Source organism: Rhinolophus sinicus, linkage group LG14 (assembly GCF_036562045.2).
Source record: "Rhinolophus sinicus isolate RSC01 linkage group LG14, ASM3656204v1, whole genome shotgun sequence".
Classification (NCBI taxonomy): domain Eukaryota; kingdom Metazoa; phylum Chordata; class Mammalia; order Chiroptera; family Rhinolophidae; genus Rhinolophus; species Rhinolophus sinicus.
In genome coordinates this window covers 36,544,662-36,565,408 of record NC_133763.1, presented here as the reverse complement: position 1 = coordinate 36,565,408, position 20,747 = coordinate 36,544,662, and the positions used below count along the sequence as shown (strand labels likewise).

The 20,747-nt window shown below is 35.8% G+C and overlaps 1 protein-coding gene and 1 pseudogene across 1 annotated transcript in view; one reads left to right on the top strand and one right to left on the bottom strand.

Moving 5' to 3' along the window:
* Nucleotides 1-3,597: 3,597 nt before the first annotated feature.
* Nucleotides 3,598-20,747, bottom strand: part of SLC30A7 (solute carrier family 30 member 7) — a 64,287-nt gene continuing 47,137 nt past the window's right edge. Inside the window, exons 10-11 of the mRNA XM_074318613.1 lie at nt 17,185-17,334; nt 3,598-9,832 (exon numbers count right to left, since the gene is read on the bottom strand). Of these exons, the coding sequence (XP_074174714.1) occupies nt 9,785-9,832; nt 17,185-17,334 (198 nt within the window). The 3' untranslated portion in view covers nt 3,598-9,784. The remainder of the gene's footprint in view (nt 9,833-17,184; nt 17,335-20,747) is intronic.
* LOC141568708 (U6 spliceosomal RNA) lies at nt 18,872-18,972 on the top strand (annotated as a pseudogene).

Genomic DNA, 20,747 nt, shown 5'->3' with positions numbered 1-20,747 from the left:
CAGAAATGAGGGTGGCAGTGAGGTAGGAGTCTTTCAATCTGCATGTAATTTCCTCTTACGTCTTTGGCTAATTCCTGAACTGTGCACGTGCAGAGAAGACTCCAGGGCACCTACTGGAAAGCCATGGCCAAAAAACTAGAAAAGCTGAGCAGAGACTCTTGCTCTCTGTTGCAAGAAGACAAGAGTTTCAAGTTTGAATTCTGACAAGTTAGAAGGCTTGACAAGCACCTGAGACCCTCCATCAAAACCCTAGAATGGCCATGTGTTAGTAAACGTTATGTCTGGGACTAAGGGTTTCTGTTAAAACTAAGGACAAAACCTTTAACATAACGTAAAATCAAGTCTCCATAAAAACCAAGATGATCAGCCAATAATTTAACTGCCTGTTAGAACAAAGCTGAACACTTGTCAGAGCATGGTAACAAAATGGGTCCCTCTAACATATCAACAATGACTAGAATATATTATGAGGCTTGCAGAGAAATAGGACAATAATGTTTTTTTTTGTTTTGGTTTGTTTTTAAAGCACACAGTAGAAAGAGATCCTAGCATAACCCAGATACTGGGATTGACAGACAGGATTTTTAAAGCAGCTATTAGAACTATAATCAAGGATGAAAAGGAAAGGTTGGAATGAATGAAGATGGATGCTCTCAGCAGAGAAATGGAAACCAACCAACCAACCCAAAAACTCAAATGGTTGGACTTCACAGCAAGCAGAGTGCAGATGACAGATGAATAGAAATTACCCTGAGGAATAAAGAAAAAAAGAATGGCGAGAAGGAAAAAGCACAGAGCCTTAGTGCCATGTGAGCGATATCAAGCAATTTACATGTACAGTAGATCCTTGAATAATGCTGTTTTGTTACAATGTTGAAGAGAAAAAAAGCTCCATTGGCAGCTGGGGCCACGGTGTGGAGTTTGCATCTTCTCCCCATGTCTGCATGGTTTTTCTCCAGGTCCCCCGATTTCCTCCGAGAGATGTGCACGTGAGGTTAATTGGCTTGTCGGCATTGCCCCGGTAGGAGTGAGTGTGGGTGTGTGTGAGTGCCGTGATGGAAGGGAAATGTTCTTTCGATATGCTAAGCAGGGTGAGATCCAAGCATCAGTGACGAGGGTGATCTTTGGGATTCATAATATAAAGCTGCTTTTCTGAGCTGCGCCCTCTCCATAATCTCAGTACTTCTGGTTGCTTAGGCTCTTCTTGGTCCTCTGGCTGGAAACTTGTACTTACTCTGTGCTGTGTCTCCTACCTTCATTATTGGGCCTACATCCTGACCCGTGGGAGGTGACAGAGTTTAAAAAGCACGGGGAATTAGCTCTGCCCTTTGCAATCACAGCTCTCCCAAGTAGAACAATGCCCCTCTCTCAGTGGTAGCTCTTGCGGTTTTCCAGAGCTGTTGACCACCAGGGCTGGATTACCTGGGAAAATCTTTGGAAGCCAATGGAAGTTTTGGCTCCAACTAATGTAACTATAAATGTAGTAAATTTGTCTTGTAAACTGGAATAACAGTCTGATCTACCTTAATGCCCAGGGTGGGAAACAGTGATGACTAATCAGACCTTTTTTCATTTATAATTTTAGAAGTGATTACAATATTTTCAAAAGTCCAAACCAAATGGCAGAGTTAACTGTACCTATGCTTAGATGCAAATCTGAATTTTCTGTTAACTTCTACCCTTTTAGAATACCATTATGTGCCTATATTCAGGAAATACTTTGGGGAGTGCTTTTGTTTTTGTATTATTTTGTTCTTAATAACAATACAAACACTTTGGCTTTAGCAGGGACTGTCTTACAGAGTACAGCTCCCTTTTGATTGCCTAAACGATGCCAGTGTCAACACATTTGAGTATTATCTTACTGCTATAATTATTACTCCTCTTGGTTACAAGAATTCATCAGGTAAAGGTGAATTGTTCATTTACATGTCGGTAGCATGTGTTAAGCCTGAACTTCATGGTGGATTGTTTTTAAAAAGCCTGGAAATAGAGCTGGACTAGCTGACAGATTGTTTGAATGTGTTCCAGTCCCATTAAAGTGCTGTTTCTCTTTTTTCTATACAGAATGAAAAGTACGAAATTGCTGTCATTGTATCTACATCTGTTGTGGTCCTGCTCACTTCTCCCTGTCTTTGCTGTTTCTCTGGTCTGTTGCCACATCGTGGATAATGAGATTGACTAAGGAGGCAAGCAAAAATATTGTGTTTCTAAAGTTGTTCAGAGGAATTATTTCTATTTGATGAGCGTTTAGGGGACACTCAAGATTCCTGAGCTGGAGGACTGAAAGTAGACTTTGAGTATAACACATGCAAGCTTCTGGGGGAAGGAAACAAAAATTAGAAAGATCAGGTAGTGAAATATTGAAGTAAATAACTTGCCTAAACCTGTATGTGAACAGAAGAGGCTGCTCTGAGGGGGTGTCGATAGGCCACTGTAGACTTTAATTAGGTTAGAGGCAAATTCCAGAGAGCAGAGGAAAGACAGGGAGACCATGGCCGGTCAAAGTCCAGTATGCAGACGGGCCACCAAAAGGTAATCAGGAAGCCAGGGTAGGGGAAATGTTTTTGAAAGGCCTGGGCAAAAGTCTGATTCAGCAGAAATTTCTGGTACTTCTGGCCAAGTCCAGAACTACTGTGGGGGGAGGGGTGGTAGTGGCTAGAGCTGGGCATGGAATGGATGGGAAGCCAGACGGCTCTTCAGACTGTATGCATCATTAAGGAAGTACTGGAATAAGACGGTGGGGATACAAAGGTGAATGTAACAGACTTCAGAGGAATGAGCAGAAGGACTTAGTGATAGGGGACTAGGGAAATGGAGGTGGCAAAGGCCAAGTTTAGATTTCTAGGAATTATGTAAGGAATTTTGACAGAAGTTGGTAGAGAAGAGACTTGAGTGGAAGAGATAAATGTTATTTTTGTTGTTGTTGATTGAATTTGAGATGCTGGCAGTTCTGCCATGGATGTGACAAGAAGTCAGTGACCGATGGCCTTTGATTAACTACAAAATAGGGAGGAGTGAAGCCCCATTACTAGGAGCTATGGAAATGGTTACAAAGTAGAAGCACACATAGAGCACATATCAGATAGGTGACAGTGAACACAGAGGATAAAGCCCTGACTTGTGCGGCAGAGATTAATACCAGAGGCTGCTTTGATAAGAATATGTTTGAGGAGGTAGGATGAATGGGATCTCGGGTTTTGTAGAAAACTTATTTCAAAAAAGAACTGCTTCTGATTTAGAGGGGAAAAAAAATTGGAAGGATAATGGAGGCTCACGTCAGATACTTTTGGTCTTCATTTCCTAGAAGCTGAGATCATCCACAGAGAATGAGGTTAGAGAACAATAATTTAGGGTTAATGGAAATATCTGGAAATAAATACTGAGACATGGTTATGAGGTAAAATGAGTAAGAGCCACAATGAGCATCTTCACAATGTTAAGATATTTTCAGTCCCCTAGTGTCTCCGCTCTCCAACTGGTTTTGCCGTTTCCTAGCCCTTCTTTCCCTTTCATTCCTTAAGTCCTCTAGAATCTATTCCAGTAAGATTCACAGTGTTCTTTTAGGTTCACCAAACTGACAAGACACACTTCAGGTAAAGATTCTGAAACAGAAAATTTATTGGAAGAATTTTGATACAATTGTTTATTCTTTTTAGGTACATCTGAGGTTAAACAAAATACATACAAGAATGTCTTCAAGTAGCAAAAAGTGAAGTATATACATTACTGATTTGTTGTACTTAAGCAAATATCATAATACGCTCACTTTAGCACATGCAAACCAAATTACAATGCAGTCTTTGAAATGACATTCCAACCTAGCTTTGTACTCTTTTAAACATTTGTTTAGAAATGTTTTGATGCCACAATCTTCACCAAAGGAATCAAACCCAAATTCAAACTTTGCCATATGTTTAGAAACCATTAAAGACAGGGAGGTAAAGTGTTGTAGCTGTGTTGAGAATAAGGATTTGGCAAATTGTCATTTACAGTATTTGATATAAAAGGCCCATCCTATATATTGATCAAACTTACAAATGCTGGGGCAAAATATCACTTGGGAAGAAATATCACTGCATTTGCTGTTAGAAGAAGCAGTGGCATTACTTGGCAAACTCTTGGAAGGGATACATCTCGTTCAAAATGGAATCTTTACAGAGCTTAACTGATGCATGATGTGTGATATATAAACAAAATTCTAATACTAAAATTCAAAATAAAGCTTTATTTTCACTAGCAAAAGGGGGAAGTTTTACAGTGGCAGCAGCAATGAAAATAGGTAACAGAGAAGCTCTAGTAAAATTTAGTATTTGGAGAGGAAAATATAACTATCCTAGGAATATTTAAATCATTTAATACATGTAGTGTTTTTTATAGGAACACCTTCAAGATATATCTCAAAGTTTTGGATAATACATCTGGGACAAATGAAATAGAAGACATGCTATACACAGGTCCTTAAAGTAATGTGAATATGGCAACTTTCCATAAAAACAAAGACAATGTGTTTTCTCATTTGGCTATACAAAATAGAAAAACTCAAGTGACCCAGGTTCCAGTCCCAGTTCTGCCAAAGTCTGGTCCAACAACATGCAAAACATAACATCTCTATACGTACTTCCACTGTTTCTGTATTAAGATGAATGAGCAGCTCACTGGGCTACTTGAAAAGAAAATGGCCCAAGTGACTGTAAAGTCATGTATTTGTGCAAAAAAGCCAAAGAAAAGCTGAGTTCTGTAATAAACAGTGAATTACTGGTTTTGTCCCCAACCCTTACTGTTGTATCCACTAATATCTACCTTATTTATTCACTAGTAAACCAAACATTTACTGAGTATTTAAGTGTAAATTCATGCTAAGTTTTGGGATAATAGGATGTATCAGACATTCTTTTTTACAGACTTCCAACATCATGATCAAAATCACAAATACAAAATGAAATACTATTATTAATTTTAAGAACAGATTACTATTAATGATGAAATAGATTTCTTCCTTTTGAAAAGGTGTCTATAAAGTGGTATAAAATCAACCAGTGTCTCTCTCATGCCGTACAAAATTGTACTTCTTGAAAGACAATCTCCTAATAACTAAGTTAACGTCTCTTGCCAGTTCAGTTTCTCTTGACTCACTGGCATTGACTCTCTTCTGGTCACTCCTTTTAAGCTGCCTACTCTGTGAGTGTCAATGAAACGTTTTCCTTTTTTTTAAGTCTTAAAAGTGCTTAAAGGAGTTCTGGTTGCTCTTTTTAGCAGTTTAAGTTCAATGGCACAGGTAGGAAATCGGCATAAGAGGACAGAAAGGAAATGAGTCTAAATAAACAGTGTGCATGTATCGACTGTTCCCATGTCAATTTTGTCACGGTCATTGTTCACTGATTTTATAGGAGTCTATTTAGATCTGCTACAAGTTTTTGGGTCTTTAACTCATTGTAGAATGACACACATAAAACAGGGCAGTCCAGAAAAAGCTCTGGATTTAGAGTCAGTGCTTTACCACTATCCCCCAGGAGTCATTTAAATTCTCTTGCAGTGCTCTTCTTCATCTGTAAAATGGGGTTAAGAATTCCTTCCTCACAGGGTTTTTAGGAGAATCAGAAAACATATTTGAAAATGCTCTGTCTGTCGATCATAAAATCATGCAAAATTCTTTTTTATAGAATGTGATGATTTCAAATGTGGTAACATGAAAACGGCCACCACACACACCACATAAACACTTAAAAACGATTAAACCCTACTCTCTCTTTCTGTATAATTTGTAATTAGAAAATGGTTAAACATAAACCAAAGTCTGTCTTGATTTTATTGCTGAGACCTGAATCACTAAGGCTTCTGGGGGATAATGTATTAAGACAATCTTCTTCCATTAATAAAACTTTTAATCAGTGTTCTTTAAAGAATTTCCATTTTTGATAAAGTTCTTGTGAATTGGAAAATAATTTGTTTCGAGGATGGTGACAGAAAGAAAAAATCTTTCTCCAGGTAATGCTTTTATGAGGAGTTAAAAGTAGCAGTTTAGCATTTGGGATTCTGTTAAGACTTCAAAATGTTACCCTACTGAATTTAAAGATTTGTTCTATACAACATTTAATGCCCAATTTTGTGTGGCTCTGAGAATAGAGTTAAAAATTCAAAAGCTCTCCAGTGACTGAAAACTAAAGTAGCAGGACTGAAATGATATAACCTGTGCATTAGCCTGGTTTCTAAAAAAGTACCAGAGTTCATAAAATAACTAAGCAATCCTTAAACTGGATTAAGCCTTGGGCAAAATTAACAGATGAATTCACTCGCAAGTTAAAAGTATCCAATGCACAAATGTTATCAATTTTGTAAAAAATTAGGAACTGGTTTTACAAGATTAAAAAAGTAAAAAAGAGTAAAAAAAAATTGTATCTTCCATAAATACTATGGAACTAATATTTGAAAACCTCATAATTAGATATGAAAAGACAATAAAACTCCATTTATAAAGTGTGTTAATGTACCAAAAAGGGAGGTCAGATGTCCTTTATTTACAAATGCTTTTTAATCACATTCACAGAAAGGCAAATATTACACTGGAGAGGCAGCACAGTAAAATAAAAAGAACTCTCGACTTGGAGTCAGAAGGCCTGGATTCTAGTCTTGGCTTTGCCACTACTTATCTCTGACCTGGAGTAAACGACAGCTTTTCTGGGCTTCAATTTTCTCATCTGTAATAAATGAGAGGTAGAACAAGACTGCTTTGCAGGACAGTCCCCTTACAGCTAAAATTCTGTGTTAAACAATGCAATATTTTTGTTCTTAAATCCCAGCATTACATAAGAGGATGCTGCCGTATTAATAATCTCTAAATTTGCTCACAGTAGGTAAAAACATGAGAGAACTCTGACCAACTGCATTTGTAGTCAATGATTTGGCTGCTTTACAAAGTGCACAAAAGTCACAGTATTTGGGTTACTGGCATCTACGTGTAAGCTCTGAAGAATGCTGAAGCATTCTGGACACCAGGGAAATCACAATGCCAATAATGTTACCACTTCCATATGCTGGTGGGGACGACGACGTGGGGACAATGGCGCGAGGAACATTGAGCTACGGACAAACTAAACACTATCCTTCACAAGGTGCAAAGGAGTCAGCACTATAAGGGGGCCATCCTTACATAGGTTAAGTCTTTCATCTTGACTAATCTAGATTTAAAACCACAAAACTAGTGTAGGTATATTTCTACTTGGGGAAGTTTACTTGGCAAGGTAAACTTTCCCTGAGCAATACAAATTTGTTCTCCAGAGAATAATTTGGTTTTTAAAATATTAGCAATGTTATACTCAGATACTCAGATTTCCCCCAAAGGTTATTCTAAATTTTATAATATGAATCAAGTAGTATTTCTCAATAAAATTATCTACTTTAGCAAATACATCTGTGCCAAGAACACTGATAAGACAAAGTAGTTCCTAAGAGTGAAAAAGAATTTGCTTTTTCTCATTACCTTTTTACTGCTGCACACACAGGTTTAATGACATTTAATTAAAGCATAAATATTACTGCCAATCTGCCAAATGATAGGAGCTGGCAATCTCTTGTAGCAGGTACAAAATTAAGACTTTCCTATTACTCAATGCTCTATACAGACAACACCTTATCAAACAAACAAACAAACAAACAAGCAAAAACATACTCATGCATTTGTGTATTCAGAGTATAGTTAAAGTGATGCATATTCTGACAAAAACTTCACTTGGAGGGCTCAGCGAAAGGCAGAAGTGGATCTTCAAACCGCACTGGTAAATTTTACAGGCCAGCGCAAATATTATCTCCATATGTGAAATATCAATACAATTGCACATAATCAGTTTTTAAAGGCACACATCCCAAATCCCTGTCTTCGTCTTGATCTGTCATTTTCCGTCATATGCCCAAATTCAGGGAACAGCCCAGGCTTCCATCAGGCTTGGCAGTGGATGCAAACTTCCAAATAACTACTTACACGTATAATAAAGAAGCAGTACCATTAACAGGACATTTCCTTTTATATTATACTTTCCCTCTTCAAACATTTCAACAATTGTTTCAGTGAAACATTCCACTGCAGGAATTCTTAGCTTTAGAACTGCCAGGCACTAAGTAAAAATGTTTTGAAAATACTACTTAATCTGCAAAAAGACTATTGACAGTTCGTGTCAATATGTAGGAGTTTAGAAAAGCATGAAGCAAGTAGTCTAGTTTTCCTAATACAATATACAGTAGTTCATAAATTGTGGGTCAGAAATAGGGGAAAAGATACTCTAAAACTTAGGGAAAATCAACAGCGATTCCTGCCACAGCAGTGAAAAAGTGCTTATTATTGATCTACATTCTACACAATTAGTTCCATCCTGCAAGGTTTCACTTCCCCCAACAATTTCAATTTTTTTTAAGTGACAAGGGAATATACGTTGCAATAAAATGAAATAAAATGGGAAAACGTCTATCTAGATCAATATTTCCTCATAAAACACAGAATATTTAAATAGACTGTTCAAGCACTTGTCATCTCAAATTGCACTTTTATTTTTCAAATACACAAGAACCTAGAAATCAACTTATTAACTTCTAAGACACCTGTGTTAGGAAGAGTTCTATATTACCACGTTTGCTCTGTACCTTCAATAGTTCAAACTCAATAAATGCTGCTTTAGGATTCTTGAAAGCAATTATGTTTGTGCAACACTTGCACAAGAAAATTGTATGACTCGGCATTTGAAGAATGAAAAAGCAAAATGACACTGTCATAACCATTTCTGTCTTTATATTGCTTTTTCCTTTCATTAATAAAATCCACAAAAATGGCAAGGATAGATATAGGAAAGTTTATCAAAGACAGTAGCTTTCATAGGAATTTGGAATTTAGCGAATGTTTTAAGTAAGTCAAAACAACTGCCCGTATAACAGATGCATTTGCAATGTTCTGAAAACAATCCACAAAATAAGTTAATGTGTAATTGATTTAAAAAGCAAAAAAAAAAAAAAAAAAATCTTTTATTTTTTGAAGAGATAAAGTAATAAAAGGAAAAGTTTTATATATCTAAACCTATGCTGGAAGTACACATAAAGACAACCTGTATACATTACTAACAAGAGTCTTATTTTGTACAGATTACAGAATATTCATTAAAGAAAATATGACTTTGATGGTAAATTTCTATGCTGGCAAATACATTTTCTGAGACAAAGGCACTTTGAAAACCCAATATGGTTTGATTCATAAGTTTGCAAGGTACAAACAATTTTACAAACATATGATTAAACTGAAGAACGTCAACAATTGTGACATTACATACAAAACAGATTTCCATTTCTTTTTTTGAAATAACACTGGTTTTGTGGGAATGAAAGCAGTGGTTTCCAGCAGCTTCAGTGAAGACACTTCAGATGATTAGAGGCCCACAATCTGAATTTCTTACTGGCTAGGATGAGGGGTGAACATGAGGACATTTGAAATGAAAAAAAAAAAAAAGGAAGAAAGAAAGAAACAAAAAGCAACACCCTGGAACAAAACTAGAAACCTCAGAAATCAAAACGGGTTTGGAGGGAAGAGCACAAAAGACAAGACCAGTCCAGAAGAGATGTCTTCATTCTGGTCTCTTCGCTGTGAACTCCCTGCAGAGTGCAAACAGCTGGCTCTAGTTGGTCTATTTGATGCTGGGAAGTTGTAGTGATGATTTCTCTGTTTCAAAAAGCTAGATACAATGTTTTGGATTGTACAGTACCAGAAAAAGTTGGTGCCCAAAAAAGCATAATTTCTTTTCATTCATTACATGGCCGCAAAGTCAATCTGTACATAAAGCTGTCTCACTCCAGCCTGAAAAGTTTAAAAAAATAATAGAAAATCAAGCAAGCCAATAACAAACTATACAGTTCAGAAAAGTACTAGGAAAAAAAAAAAATCTTTTTTTTTTTTTTTGAAAAAGGAAAAATTATTTTTCCCTTCAGCCTCTGGGAAATACTTATCCATTTTTCATCTAAAGTACTCATAATTTTATTTTAGAAACAAGTATATTCATAAATTACAAAAGAGTTTCCATTTACCCCTACAAAAGAAAGCCTTGCTACTAATTACATGCCTGTCCAAGTGAATTCTGGAAAAATTAGTTACCCATCTACCATTATTCTGCTGGTGAACACCACAGTGCTTGACAAGTTGGCTACTAAAATCATAAATCAATCCAGTCTAAATCTTCCCGTGATAAATGATTAGGAAATGCTTAAATAATTATACCCGTCTATTGGTTATTTAATTACGTTATATTCCCAACTCCTCTGCTATTTTGGTTATGAATTTGCTACTCAAGGTCATTGTCCTTAAAAATGCCACCATCTCTCCTGTATTATCAATTTTTCTATATGTACTATCTATAATTCCTTTTCTGTCTTCTCTCTTGAACCCATTTCAACAAAGCTTTTGCCACCAACCATTTCGCAAAGCTATCTGTCAAGGTCACCTCAAAGTTGCTCAGACAGACCAGTAATTCTCAGTCCTCCTCTCAGTACTAATCTATCAGCAAGGACAGAGGCGATCACTTCCTCCTACTGAAACATTTTCCCACTCTTGCTTTCAGAGAATGCTCAGTTTGCCCTGTTAACCTCACTTACCAATCTTTCTCAGTCTCCTCTGCTGGTTTTTCTTATCTCTGAACACTAAACACTGAAATACCCAAAGTCTCAGTCCCCAGATCTTTTTCTACACTTGTTCCCTAGTGGATTTCATCTAGCATCCAAACTTTCAGTACCATCTATATGCTCACACCTCCCACATCTGTATTACAGACTGGAACCTTCCTACCCTCTATGTGACGGTTCCACTTGATACCTGACAAGCATCACAACACAGCCAAATTGAACACTATTTCCTCCCCCTCAGACCAGTTGATCCTGTATCTTCTATAACTTAATTCCATCCTTAATGTTGCAACTAAAGAGCTTTCTTTCTCTCACACCCAACTCATTAGCGAAACCTGTTTGCCTTACTTCCAAATAATGCAAATCCAGAATCTGACCACTTTACGTCACCTCCATTGCTACCACCCTGGCCCGAGTCACTATCATCTCTTGCCTAGATTTTGCAGTGGTCTCTAAACGAGTTTCCATGCTTCGGCCTTTGCCCTCCTTTAGTCTATTTCCAATAGAGCAACTACATGGAATGATGTCACTCCATTCAAACCCTGCAACAGCTCATCGTCCGTAGTCCTTACAAGGCCACAGTCCATAGGATGGCATACAAAGCCCTCCCATGATCCTCCTGGCCCCTCGTTACCTCTCTGATCTCATCTCTTACTCCTCTCACTTAGTTCACTCTACTTCAGCCACACTGGCCCTACTGCCTGGAACAATGTTCTTCAATGTAAGCACATGGTATACACCCTTTTCTTGTCACATTTTTACTTAGACATCAGTAAGGCCTACCTGACCTCCCTGTATAAAATGTACTCAATTCATTCATCCAACAGTTATTTTCTGGGCATCTACTGTATTCCATCTACCCTTCTGTCCCCTGGGAATACAACAGTGAACAAAATAGATAAAAAAATATTCTTGTCCTCACGGAGTTTATATGCAACTGGGAGCTAGGAAGGAGGAGAGATAATAAACAAGCAAGTAAATACAGTATGTCAGATGGTGCTACACAGGCTATCAAAAAAAGCTTGCTACAAGGGATGGTAAATGCCTCAGCACCTACCCTGTTCTCCCATTCCTAACACTTACTACCTTCTGATATATTAAAACTTATTTGCTGTGTTGCTGTGCTTTATTGTCACTGTCCCATTATAAAGTCATTTCTCCAAGATAAAGGATTTTGTCTGTTTTTTCACTGCTGACTCCCAGAACCTCAAGTAGTGACCAGCACACAGTGATTGATAAATATTTGTTGGAGGAACTAATTTCCTTCTTTCAAATAAAAATGATTTTTTAAAAATTAAAGCATACAATCAGTTAAAATAAGCACTTTCTTGCCAGTACCATAGAATGAAAGGTAAATGAGAGCATTTAACCAAATAAATAAATAAATAAATAAATAAATAAATAAATAAATACTCAAAAATACAAACAAAAAACCAGAGGGAGGAATAAAATGCTAACATTACCCTTTATAGTGCTTTCTGGGCTCCACAAAGCGTTACTTTCTAGCATGGCCTTTTCCCTAGCATTCAGGTAGGAGAGCTCTGTGTAACACTCATGAGTGCTTAAGAGGAGTCGGGAACTACTTTAATGGAATAAAGAACTGGCTAGACCCTGGAAGTTACCAGCACAGAAAACATTTTAGCTCTTTTGCCTTATTTAAAAAAAAACAACTCCTTGCTGTGGTAAAGGTAAATCTCTCTGAATATATATTTAATAGCACCCTCTCCTTAGATTTGTAGCAGAAAAAAGACTTAATATCCCTATGATTTTGAGCTAAAAATTAAAACCAAATCTCAGTTTTTCTCAGTAAAAGTATTCATAAATACCCCCTACTTATCTCACAAAGTTATTACATATTCATCCAATATTTGACAAATATTTAAAAAATTCTTGCTATATACCAGGCACGATTGTAAGGATCATATGTGAATATATGAGAAAGGATTTCATATGCTATAAATAAAACTATTAAATCAAATTGTCATGATTGATTACAATTATATTTTATTTACTCAACCCAGACGACCCCTGAAACAACTATATATTTTTGTCTTTAAAAAACAAAAACCATGTAATACTCACTGTGTCTTACATCCTGAGAATAATGTATAAACCATAATTCAGTCAACATTTTTCAAATTGGAAAAGACAGCTAGTTATTTTTAACATTTATGCTACTAAGAAAATAAATGTTGTAACCTGTTGCCATAATCTTGGACTATCCTCAATAAATATTAATTGTTGTAGAAAGGAAAACAAACCAGAAGAAAAAATTTGGAAAATAAATAGGAATATGACTAGAGAAAATTTGGTTTGTATTCGTTACCAATTCTCAAAAACTACAGAAACTTTCGACTTTCGTTTTTGATTGAACATATACTATTAATCTCTTTCCCTTTAAAATGAAGTCTTGAAAAACTGTCTTACTTTTCCAAGTGAAAACGAATCATTTAGAAATTAGTGAAATAGTAAGTGAATATGATAAAATTACAAGTCATGGACAATAACAAGCTGGGTCTGGGTTCCTTTTTCTATAAATTGGGGGTAATAGCACCTGTCTTATGAGGATAGATTAATATGCTAGGTACCTATCAGAGTGTTCGGCACACAGTAGGCTCTCAGTAAAGTCTAGCTGTTGCTGCTCTTACAAACCTAGCCTCACATTCTACGGCTGGTCACTCCAGCTTCCTTAGGAGGTTGGGTTCTGGTGGACATCTAGAACATATGATGAAAAAAGAAAATGGAAAGATGCATAATGAAAAACTGCAGATGTAATACAAAGTCAACACTTATAAAAGATTTTTAAGAACACCCTACAAGCAGGAAAATAAATGGAAAGGGTGGGAAAGTGGCTAGCTGCCTGGAAAGGGGTGGATAACTTCTCCCTATCCCCACTCTTGCCCTCCATCGGATATAACAAGGTTGAGTGAGGTCCCTGGTCAGACAGGAAGGGATTACAAAGGCAGGAGAGTGGCAGGTGTGGATGGACGTTTCTGAAACAGGGAACTCCCACTTGGGCTTGTGAGGAGGCTTTTGGGTTCCTTCCTGGGTATCAGTGTAACTTCTATTTTGAGGCTAGAGAATACAGCACAAAAACCTGAAGCAGGAAGCCGGGGGCTTAAGACTAAAAAGGAAAAACAGAACCAGGCAGTAGAGGAGAAAAGATGGAAGAAATCAAGGTATAAATTCTACCAGGGAGTAAATGGTATGTATTAGCTTGATTGTCTTTTTTGCCTTGTCGAACTGAGGAGGGTAATGAACCCCAAGCATATTCTAGATTTTTCTTCAAACATTATTTCTAATAAAAGCAAATTAAAAAATGGATAGATGATATCAGCTTAAACAAGGGAAAAAAAAGTTAAATTGCCCTCGTAATCCAGTATCCCACTTTCTATTCATATTAATATACTAAACATAAAAAATAGATTTTCTCTTTCATCAATTCCCAAATGACAACTCATTTTTAAAGTTAGTGCAAGGGAAGAAAAAGGGGACCTTTTCTATGCCAACAGAAAACCTTATAGTTTGAAAACTAGATTATCACTTAACTGATAATCCCAGAGGAAGCTAAATACTGAAGCGACGGACACTAATTCACTTGTATTACTCTACATTCACGCATAGCAAGCCAACTGCTTTAGCCATTAAAGATCAACTGATAACTACAGAAAATGAAAATGAAAAAGACATGGCTAATATGCAGTTCTAAAATAGTCACAAAACTTTTAGTTTTATAAACAAAACAGAGAATTATAATTCTCAAACTTCTGATGTTATTAAGTCTTTTCCATTTAAAGTTATCCTCATAGAAATTTTTAATAACTTTTAACCAAAAACCATTACTTAAATTATGACTTAAGGTCAGCTATAAGAAAGACACTTAAAAATGTCATAAAACCAAAACGTATAACTTATTCCTCAGAAAATCCTTCCTTTGGTCTTTTGGAAATAAGACTACCAGTACTTCAAGTCTTTCTACAAAAAATATACCTAAAGCATTAGTGTGAATTTTTCCTCAAAAATGAAGTAATTTGAATTTGATTACTTTTGATAAGTAAAATCTATGAATAAGATTCAATTTAAAATTAAAAAATGTCAAAAAATTTCAATTTAATTTCGTGAAAGGAGAATGTTACTGCTAGCCCTGGATATACACATAGCATTGTGGATGTACATTACTAGGGTTTAAGCAGAAAAGGAAAATAAATTAATAAAACATTTCAATTTTGCACATGTCAGAATTAAATAACAATCACAAAACAACATTAAAATCATTAAATATACTGACTGAAAGTTATTAGGGTAATTCCCCTCTCCCCTCCACCGGGAAAAATGTGTTGAAACACATTTTTGTTCCATCTTCACTGAAGACCTCAAAGAGTATCTCCAAGGAATGAAATAAAGTTGGCTTGACCTTAGCTGACAAAAAGGCTTAAAATATTTTTCAGAGCTTAAACATTTCAAAACCCAAATACAGTTTCCAAAACCAAAGAAGCAGCTGAACAAACTTTCAACTTCAGCCAAGATTTCTAAGATTACCAGAAGAACCTCCCTCCACCTACTTCAATTACAACTTCAGCAGTTCCTAAGCACAGATGCAGCTTCTCTCTCATTTCTAAACCTAGACACTGCATTCCTTCTCAGAGGGAAAAGCATGACTAAGTGCCAAAGTCGTAGGAGACTATGGGATGTCCTAGAGGTCAACAGAAGCTCCCAGTATGAAGATGGAAGGACATGGTGTTACCAGGAGAAATCTGAGATTAGAGGAGGGAACAATGACCTAGAAGTGGCAGTGAAAGCAAGGTTATTGCTAGTCATGCTCTCCTTTTGACACTGAAACAGGGATGGGTGAAAGAAGGACTCAGACATACTGTGAAGGCCTCGCATACTTCATTATGAAAGTCCTAATGATACAGACTTATTATACTGTCTGTTAATAAAGAGGGCTAGTTCTTAAAATTCTGGAGTAAATAAGTGGTATCAGTATATTGTTTTGTAATAGAGTAAGTCTTGCTGTCACTTACACATAAGATTATTTCACTAATTATTCCCAAAGGAACATACCCATACATTTCCCTTTATTAAAAATGAGAGATTATTTAATTTATGCTAAGGTCTGAATTTAACTAAACTACGTATTATGTTCTGTTGTCCACGTCTGAGGATATGATGTGCCTCTCTTTTCCTCTCACTCTTTTCCATGCACACATATATGTGTGTATGTATATATACGCTATGAAGTTTCCTCTCATCTAGAATAATGCTCCATCACTTTTATTCTTCTTTCATGGCACTGACACTTTTTTAGGAATCCACACTAATAATAGTCTTGTAGAAGTTTCCACAAGCTGGGTTTGTCTGGTTGTTTGCTAGTGATTAGATTCATGTTAACCATTTCTGGCAAGAAAGGTCATGTACCCTTCCCATTGCATCACATCAGGAGGCACACGTCAGTTTTTAAGCACAGATTTTTAAGACATGGGGCAAGTTTCTTCATTAGATCTATGTGTTAGATACTTTTGGCAACAGTGTCAACATTCAGATTTTTTGCCAAATACTTCCAGCAAACTAGACCAAAAGAAAAGAATTTATGTGTTTTTTTTTTCTCTCTCTCTTTACATGTTCTTGATACAATGTTCTTATTCTCCCAATATATACAGAATAACAGTAATAATCACTCTTACTTTGATTAGTCACCTCACTGTCAACTCATGATGGCAAAAGCATTCACTGAAATAATTTGGTTGCAGGCATACACTGACTAATTCATGATTCCCAACACAGTATTAAGAGAAACTGAGCAGCACATTAAGCTAGTAAATCACAAAGAAGTAACTATGGATTTACTATCACACAAAAACGTTTAACATACTGTGTTTCCCTGAAGATAAGACCTAGCCAGACCATCAGCTCCAATGCATCCTTTGGAGCCAAAATTAAAATAAGACCCAGTATGTTTTATGGTGATGTGATTGTGATGTGATTGGATGTGGATGTGGATGTGGATGTGGATGTGGATGTGGATGTGGATGTGGATGTGGATGTGGATGTGATGTTAAAGACCCGGTCTTATATTATAGTAAAATAAGACCGGGTCTTATATTATTTTTTGCTCTAAAGGACGCATTAGAGCTGATTGTCTGGCTAGGTCTTATTTTTGGGGAAACACAGTAATTTGCTTTTAGCTAAAGCCGCTGACAAGGCATTATTCTTATCCCAAGTGCTATTTTAGAATTCCTGGCTTCAAACAGCATCTGACATGTCTTAAAAGGTATGCAAAGTAAAGGAGAATGTACTTTTTCCTAAAGTAACTCAAATCAGTACAACGATGAATCAATAGGACCATCTTCCTTTTATTAACTAAAATAAGGATCTCCCAGATTTGACTCTGTGGTTGAAAAAAAAAAAAGGACATTTACGCTTACCTCATAGTGTAGTAAATATGTATTTAATATGTTAAATAGTAAATACTTTTAAAACCAGTAGATACAATAACTCCTAAGACCCCAAAAAGAAGTTTAGTAAAAGTCCTACCTGAGTAAAAATATTATGTGTTTGGCTTAAAATCCACCTGGAGTCAGCATCAGGTGCTACTACTAATTTCAAGGTCCCAACATAAACGTCAGAACACAAGGTCCAGAAGTGCTGTTCTTGTAAACTGTAAACTCCTTGTAACTGCTGCACCTAAAATACAAACAGTAGATATTAATATCAAATCAAGTATAAGTGCCCCCTCCACTTAAATTATTATGCAATGTATCAGTGAACATGGATTCTACCCTCTAGTAAACCATGGAGGGATGTCTGAATTAATCAACAAATACCTATTGAGTACTCATTATTAGTCAGGTACCACGATAGGTGTTTGGGAAATATGAATGAACATGTATCAAAATTTGCAGGGCACAGTTGAAAATGCCTAGAAGGAAATTTACATTTTCAAATACATCAATCAGAGAACAAATATACACACAAATGAGATAAGAAACTGGGAAAAGAAAGTAAATTCAAAGAAATAAGAAGGAAGGAAATAAAGAAATCAATGATCTGGAAATTTAAGAAAAATAGAACTCACAACATCAAAAAACTAGTTCTTTGAAAAAATTAATGAGCTAGAGTCAGTGTTTCTTAATAGGGGTATATTTTGGACAGCACAATTATTCACTGTGTAAAATTGTCAGAAACTATGAGACCTCTGCATCCTCAGGCCCCAGGGAACTAAATGCCAACATATACCCTTCCCCAAATCATGTGACACCAAAAAGGGAAGGATGACGCTAAGTGTTTCCAATGGCGCCTTAGGTTGAGAACCATTAGCAAGACATACTGATGGAGGTAAAAAAAATTTAAAATAAAAGAATATGCAATTAAACAAAATACAAATTGAAAAAGGAAATAGAAGTAAGAGATTTTAAAAACCGTAAAAGGATATACTATATGAATGTATCATGTGAAGATAGAAAATATTACAACTATGTAGAATCCAAACATTTCTCACCATCTCTACTGCTATCAGCTTAGTAGAAGCCAGCATTATCTCGAGTCTGGATTATTACAATTAACTGGTCTCTATTTCTAGCCTTGTACCTCTTCCATCTATTGTCAACACAGTAGCCCAAGTGAGGTCTGGTTACTTTAGGTCAGATGCGGCCACTCCTCTTCTGAAAATCCTCCAGTGGCTTCCCATCTTACTCTGAGTAAATAAAAGCCAATGCTCTCACAATGACTTACATGGACCCACGTCACGTGGCCCCTTGTTACCTTATTCACCTCATGTCCTACTTACTACTTCTGCTCTTGCTCCCTCTTTCTCAGCTACACCAGCCTCCTCATCATTGTTTGAAAAGTCAGGCACACTCCTCTCGCAGGGTATTCGCTATTCCCTTTGCCTGGAGTGTCCTTCCTTCCAGATTTCTGCATGGTCCACTTTGTTTGGGTCTTTACCCAAATGTCGTCTTCCCAGTAAGCCCTTTATTGTTACCTTATCTAAAATTAGATGTTTCCATTTTTCAGTTTCTCTGCTTTGTTTTACTTTTTGGCACATAATATCATATAACACATTATTTATTTATATTATTTATATTGTTTATTATCTGTCTCCCCCAGTAGAATTCAAGCTCCATAAGGGAAGAAATTTATTTTTCTTTTTTATGTTTTGTATCCTGGCCCACATAAGTGCTCAGTAAATTATACACATAAAATGAACAAAAACACAATTTTGGTGCTTGCTATAGCAGCACAAAAATTAGAATGATACAGAGAAGATCAGCATGGTCCTTGTGCCAGGATGATATGCAAATTTGGGAAGCGTTCCATATTTTTGTGGTAATAATTTCACAATGTTACATGTGTATCAAAACATCACACTGTATACCTTAATATATATATATATATATATATTTATCATTTATATATATATATATATATATATATATATATATATATATACACCTTATATATATATTTATCATTTTTACCTCACTAATGCTGGAAAAAATAAGTAAAAAATGAAATTAAAAACAAAACAAAAACAAACCCACTATTTTGAAAACAGACAAAAATGGATGAATTTCTGGAAATACAGAAAATGCCATAACATAACAACAAAAAGGAAAATGTGAAAGGACCATTAAAAATTGAAAAGGTAATAAAAATTATCTTACATAAGTCCCAGTCCCAGAGGGCAAACTTTCAAGGAACACATGACCTCTGTCTTAGTTTTTCCAGAAAACAGAAAAGAGATGCTACCTCATATTAGTAAGAAATAATCTTGACCTCCAACCAGGTGAAGACAAGAAATCATAAACTAATTTATCTTATAAATTAAATAAGCTAAATCTAACAGCTTATTAAACAAATAACATATCATGACTAAGTTGGGTTTATCCCAAGAGGGAAAAATAAAAAACTCTATTACTGTTATTCTTCAATAATGAAGGAGAAAAATCACGTAGACATTTCAGTAAAAGCATTACAAATTATTTAATAAAATGCAATACTTATTTATGATTAACAAAAAAGTGATTAGGACACTTCCTTAACTTAATAAAAGATATCTACCAAAATGAACAAAAAACATTTAAAGAAGAAATGATGTATTCCCTTGAAGATCAAGAAAAAGACAAAAATGTCCAAAGTACTGCTATTGTTCAATATTTCTACAGAGATCTGGAGAGGATGAACTAAGATCAATACTCAGAAGTTAAAATAAAGGCTCAATATAAAAAGATCTTTACAACAATTACAGCAGTTTAAAAAGAGAAAAAGGTTCCTCTGTTAAACCAGGATTCCTGGAAATGGTCAAAAAGCTGGACATTACATTATAGGAGATGTACATTATAGGAGATTCTTGCAACAGACAAAAGTCTAGACCAAATGCATTTAGGATTCTGAGAGTCTCTGATTTTTAAATCATCTATTTGGAATGTTAATTAAGATAAAATTGAAATTATACCTATCAAAAAAAATTTTTTTTTATCAGAATTCGATAAATGTAGGTATCGTTTCCCACAAGATAGTTGGTGGGAAATTTGAGACAATACCCACTATGCCCTTTTAAAAAAACTGCTTTACTGGGAAAGAGGTCAAAGTGGACTTTTTCTTCCACTTTCCGGATTCGGACAACATAATGGTTTGAATCTACATTTGTCTAAGTGGCACCATCATGGAACGGTTTACTGTTAGTGAAACAATAACCAGACTAAACTAATTTCTTCTACTACTACCTCCATAGAAATAGCAATATAAGGACACCCTTGCAGTTATCCTACAGACTAAGGAATGATTCCTATAGAAACTGGCTTTAATTCTCAAATTAAAAGATGTGCAGACAGTGTAGCTACAGATGAAAATCCATGTTGTTTTTCCAACTCTGACAGTGTGGTACAATAGAAAGGGCATAAGCTTTAAAGTCTGAGTGGGTATGTGTTAGAATCCTGATTCACCACTAGCTTTTGTGGCCTTAACTAAGTTACTTCAATTCTCTGAACCTCAATTTTAATGTGGGGAAGAAGGATGAAACTGGCCCTGTATGGTTATTGTTAAGAACAGAAACAACGTTAAAAAAAAAACCAAAAAAAAAAAAACCACAGAAACAA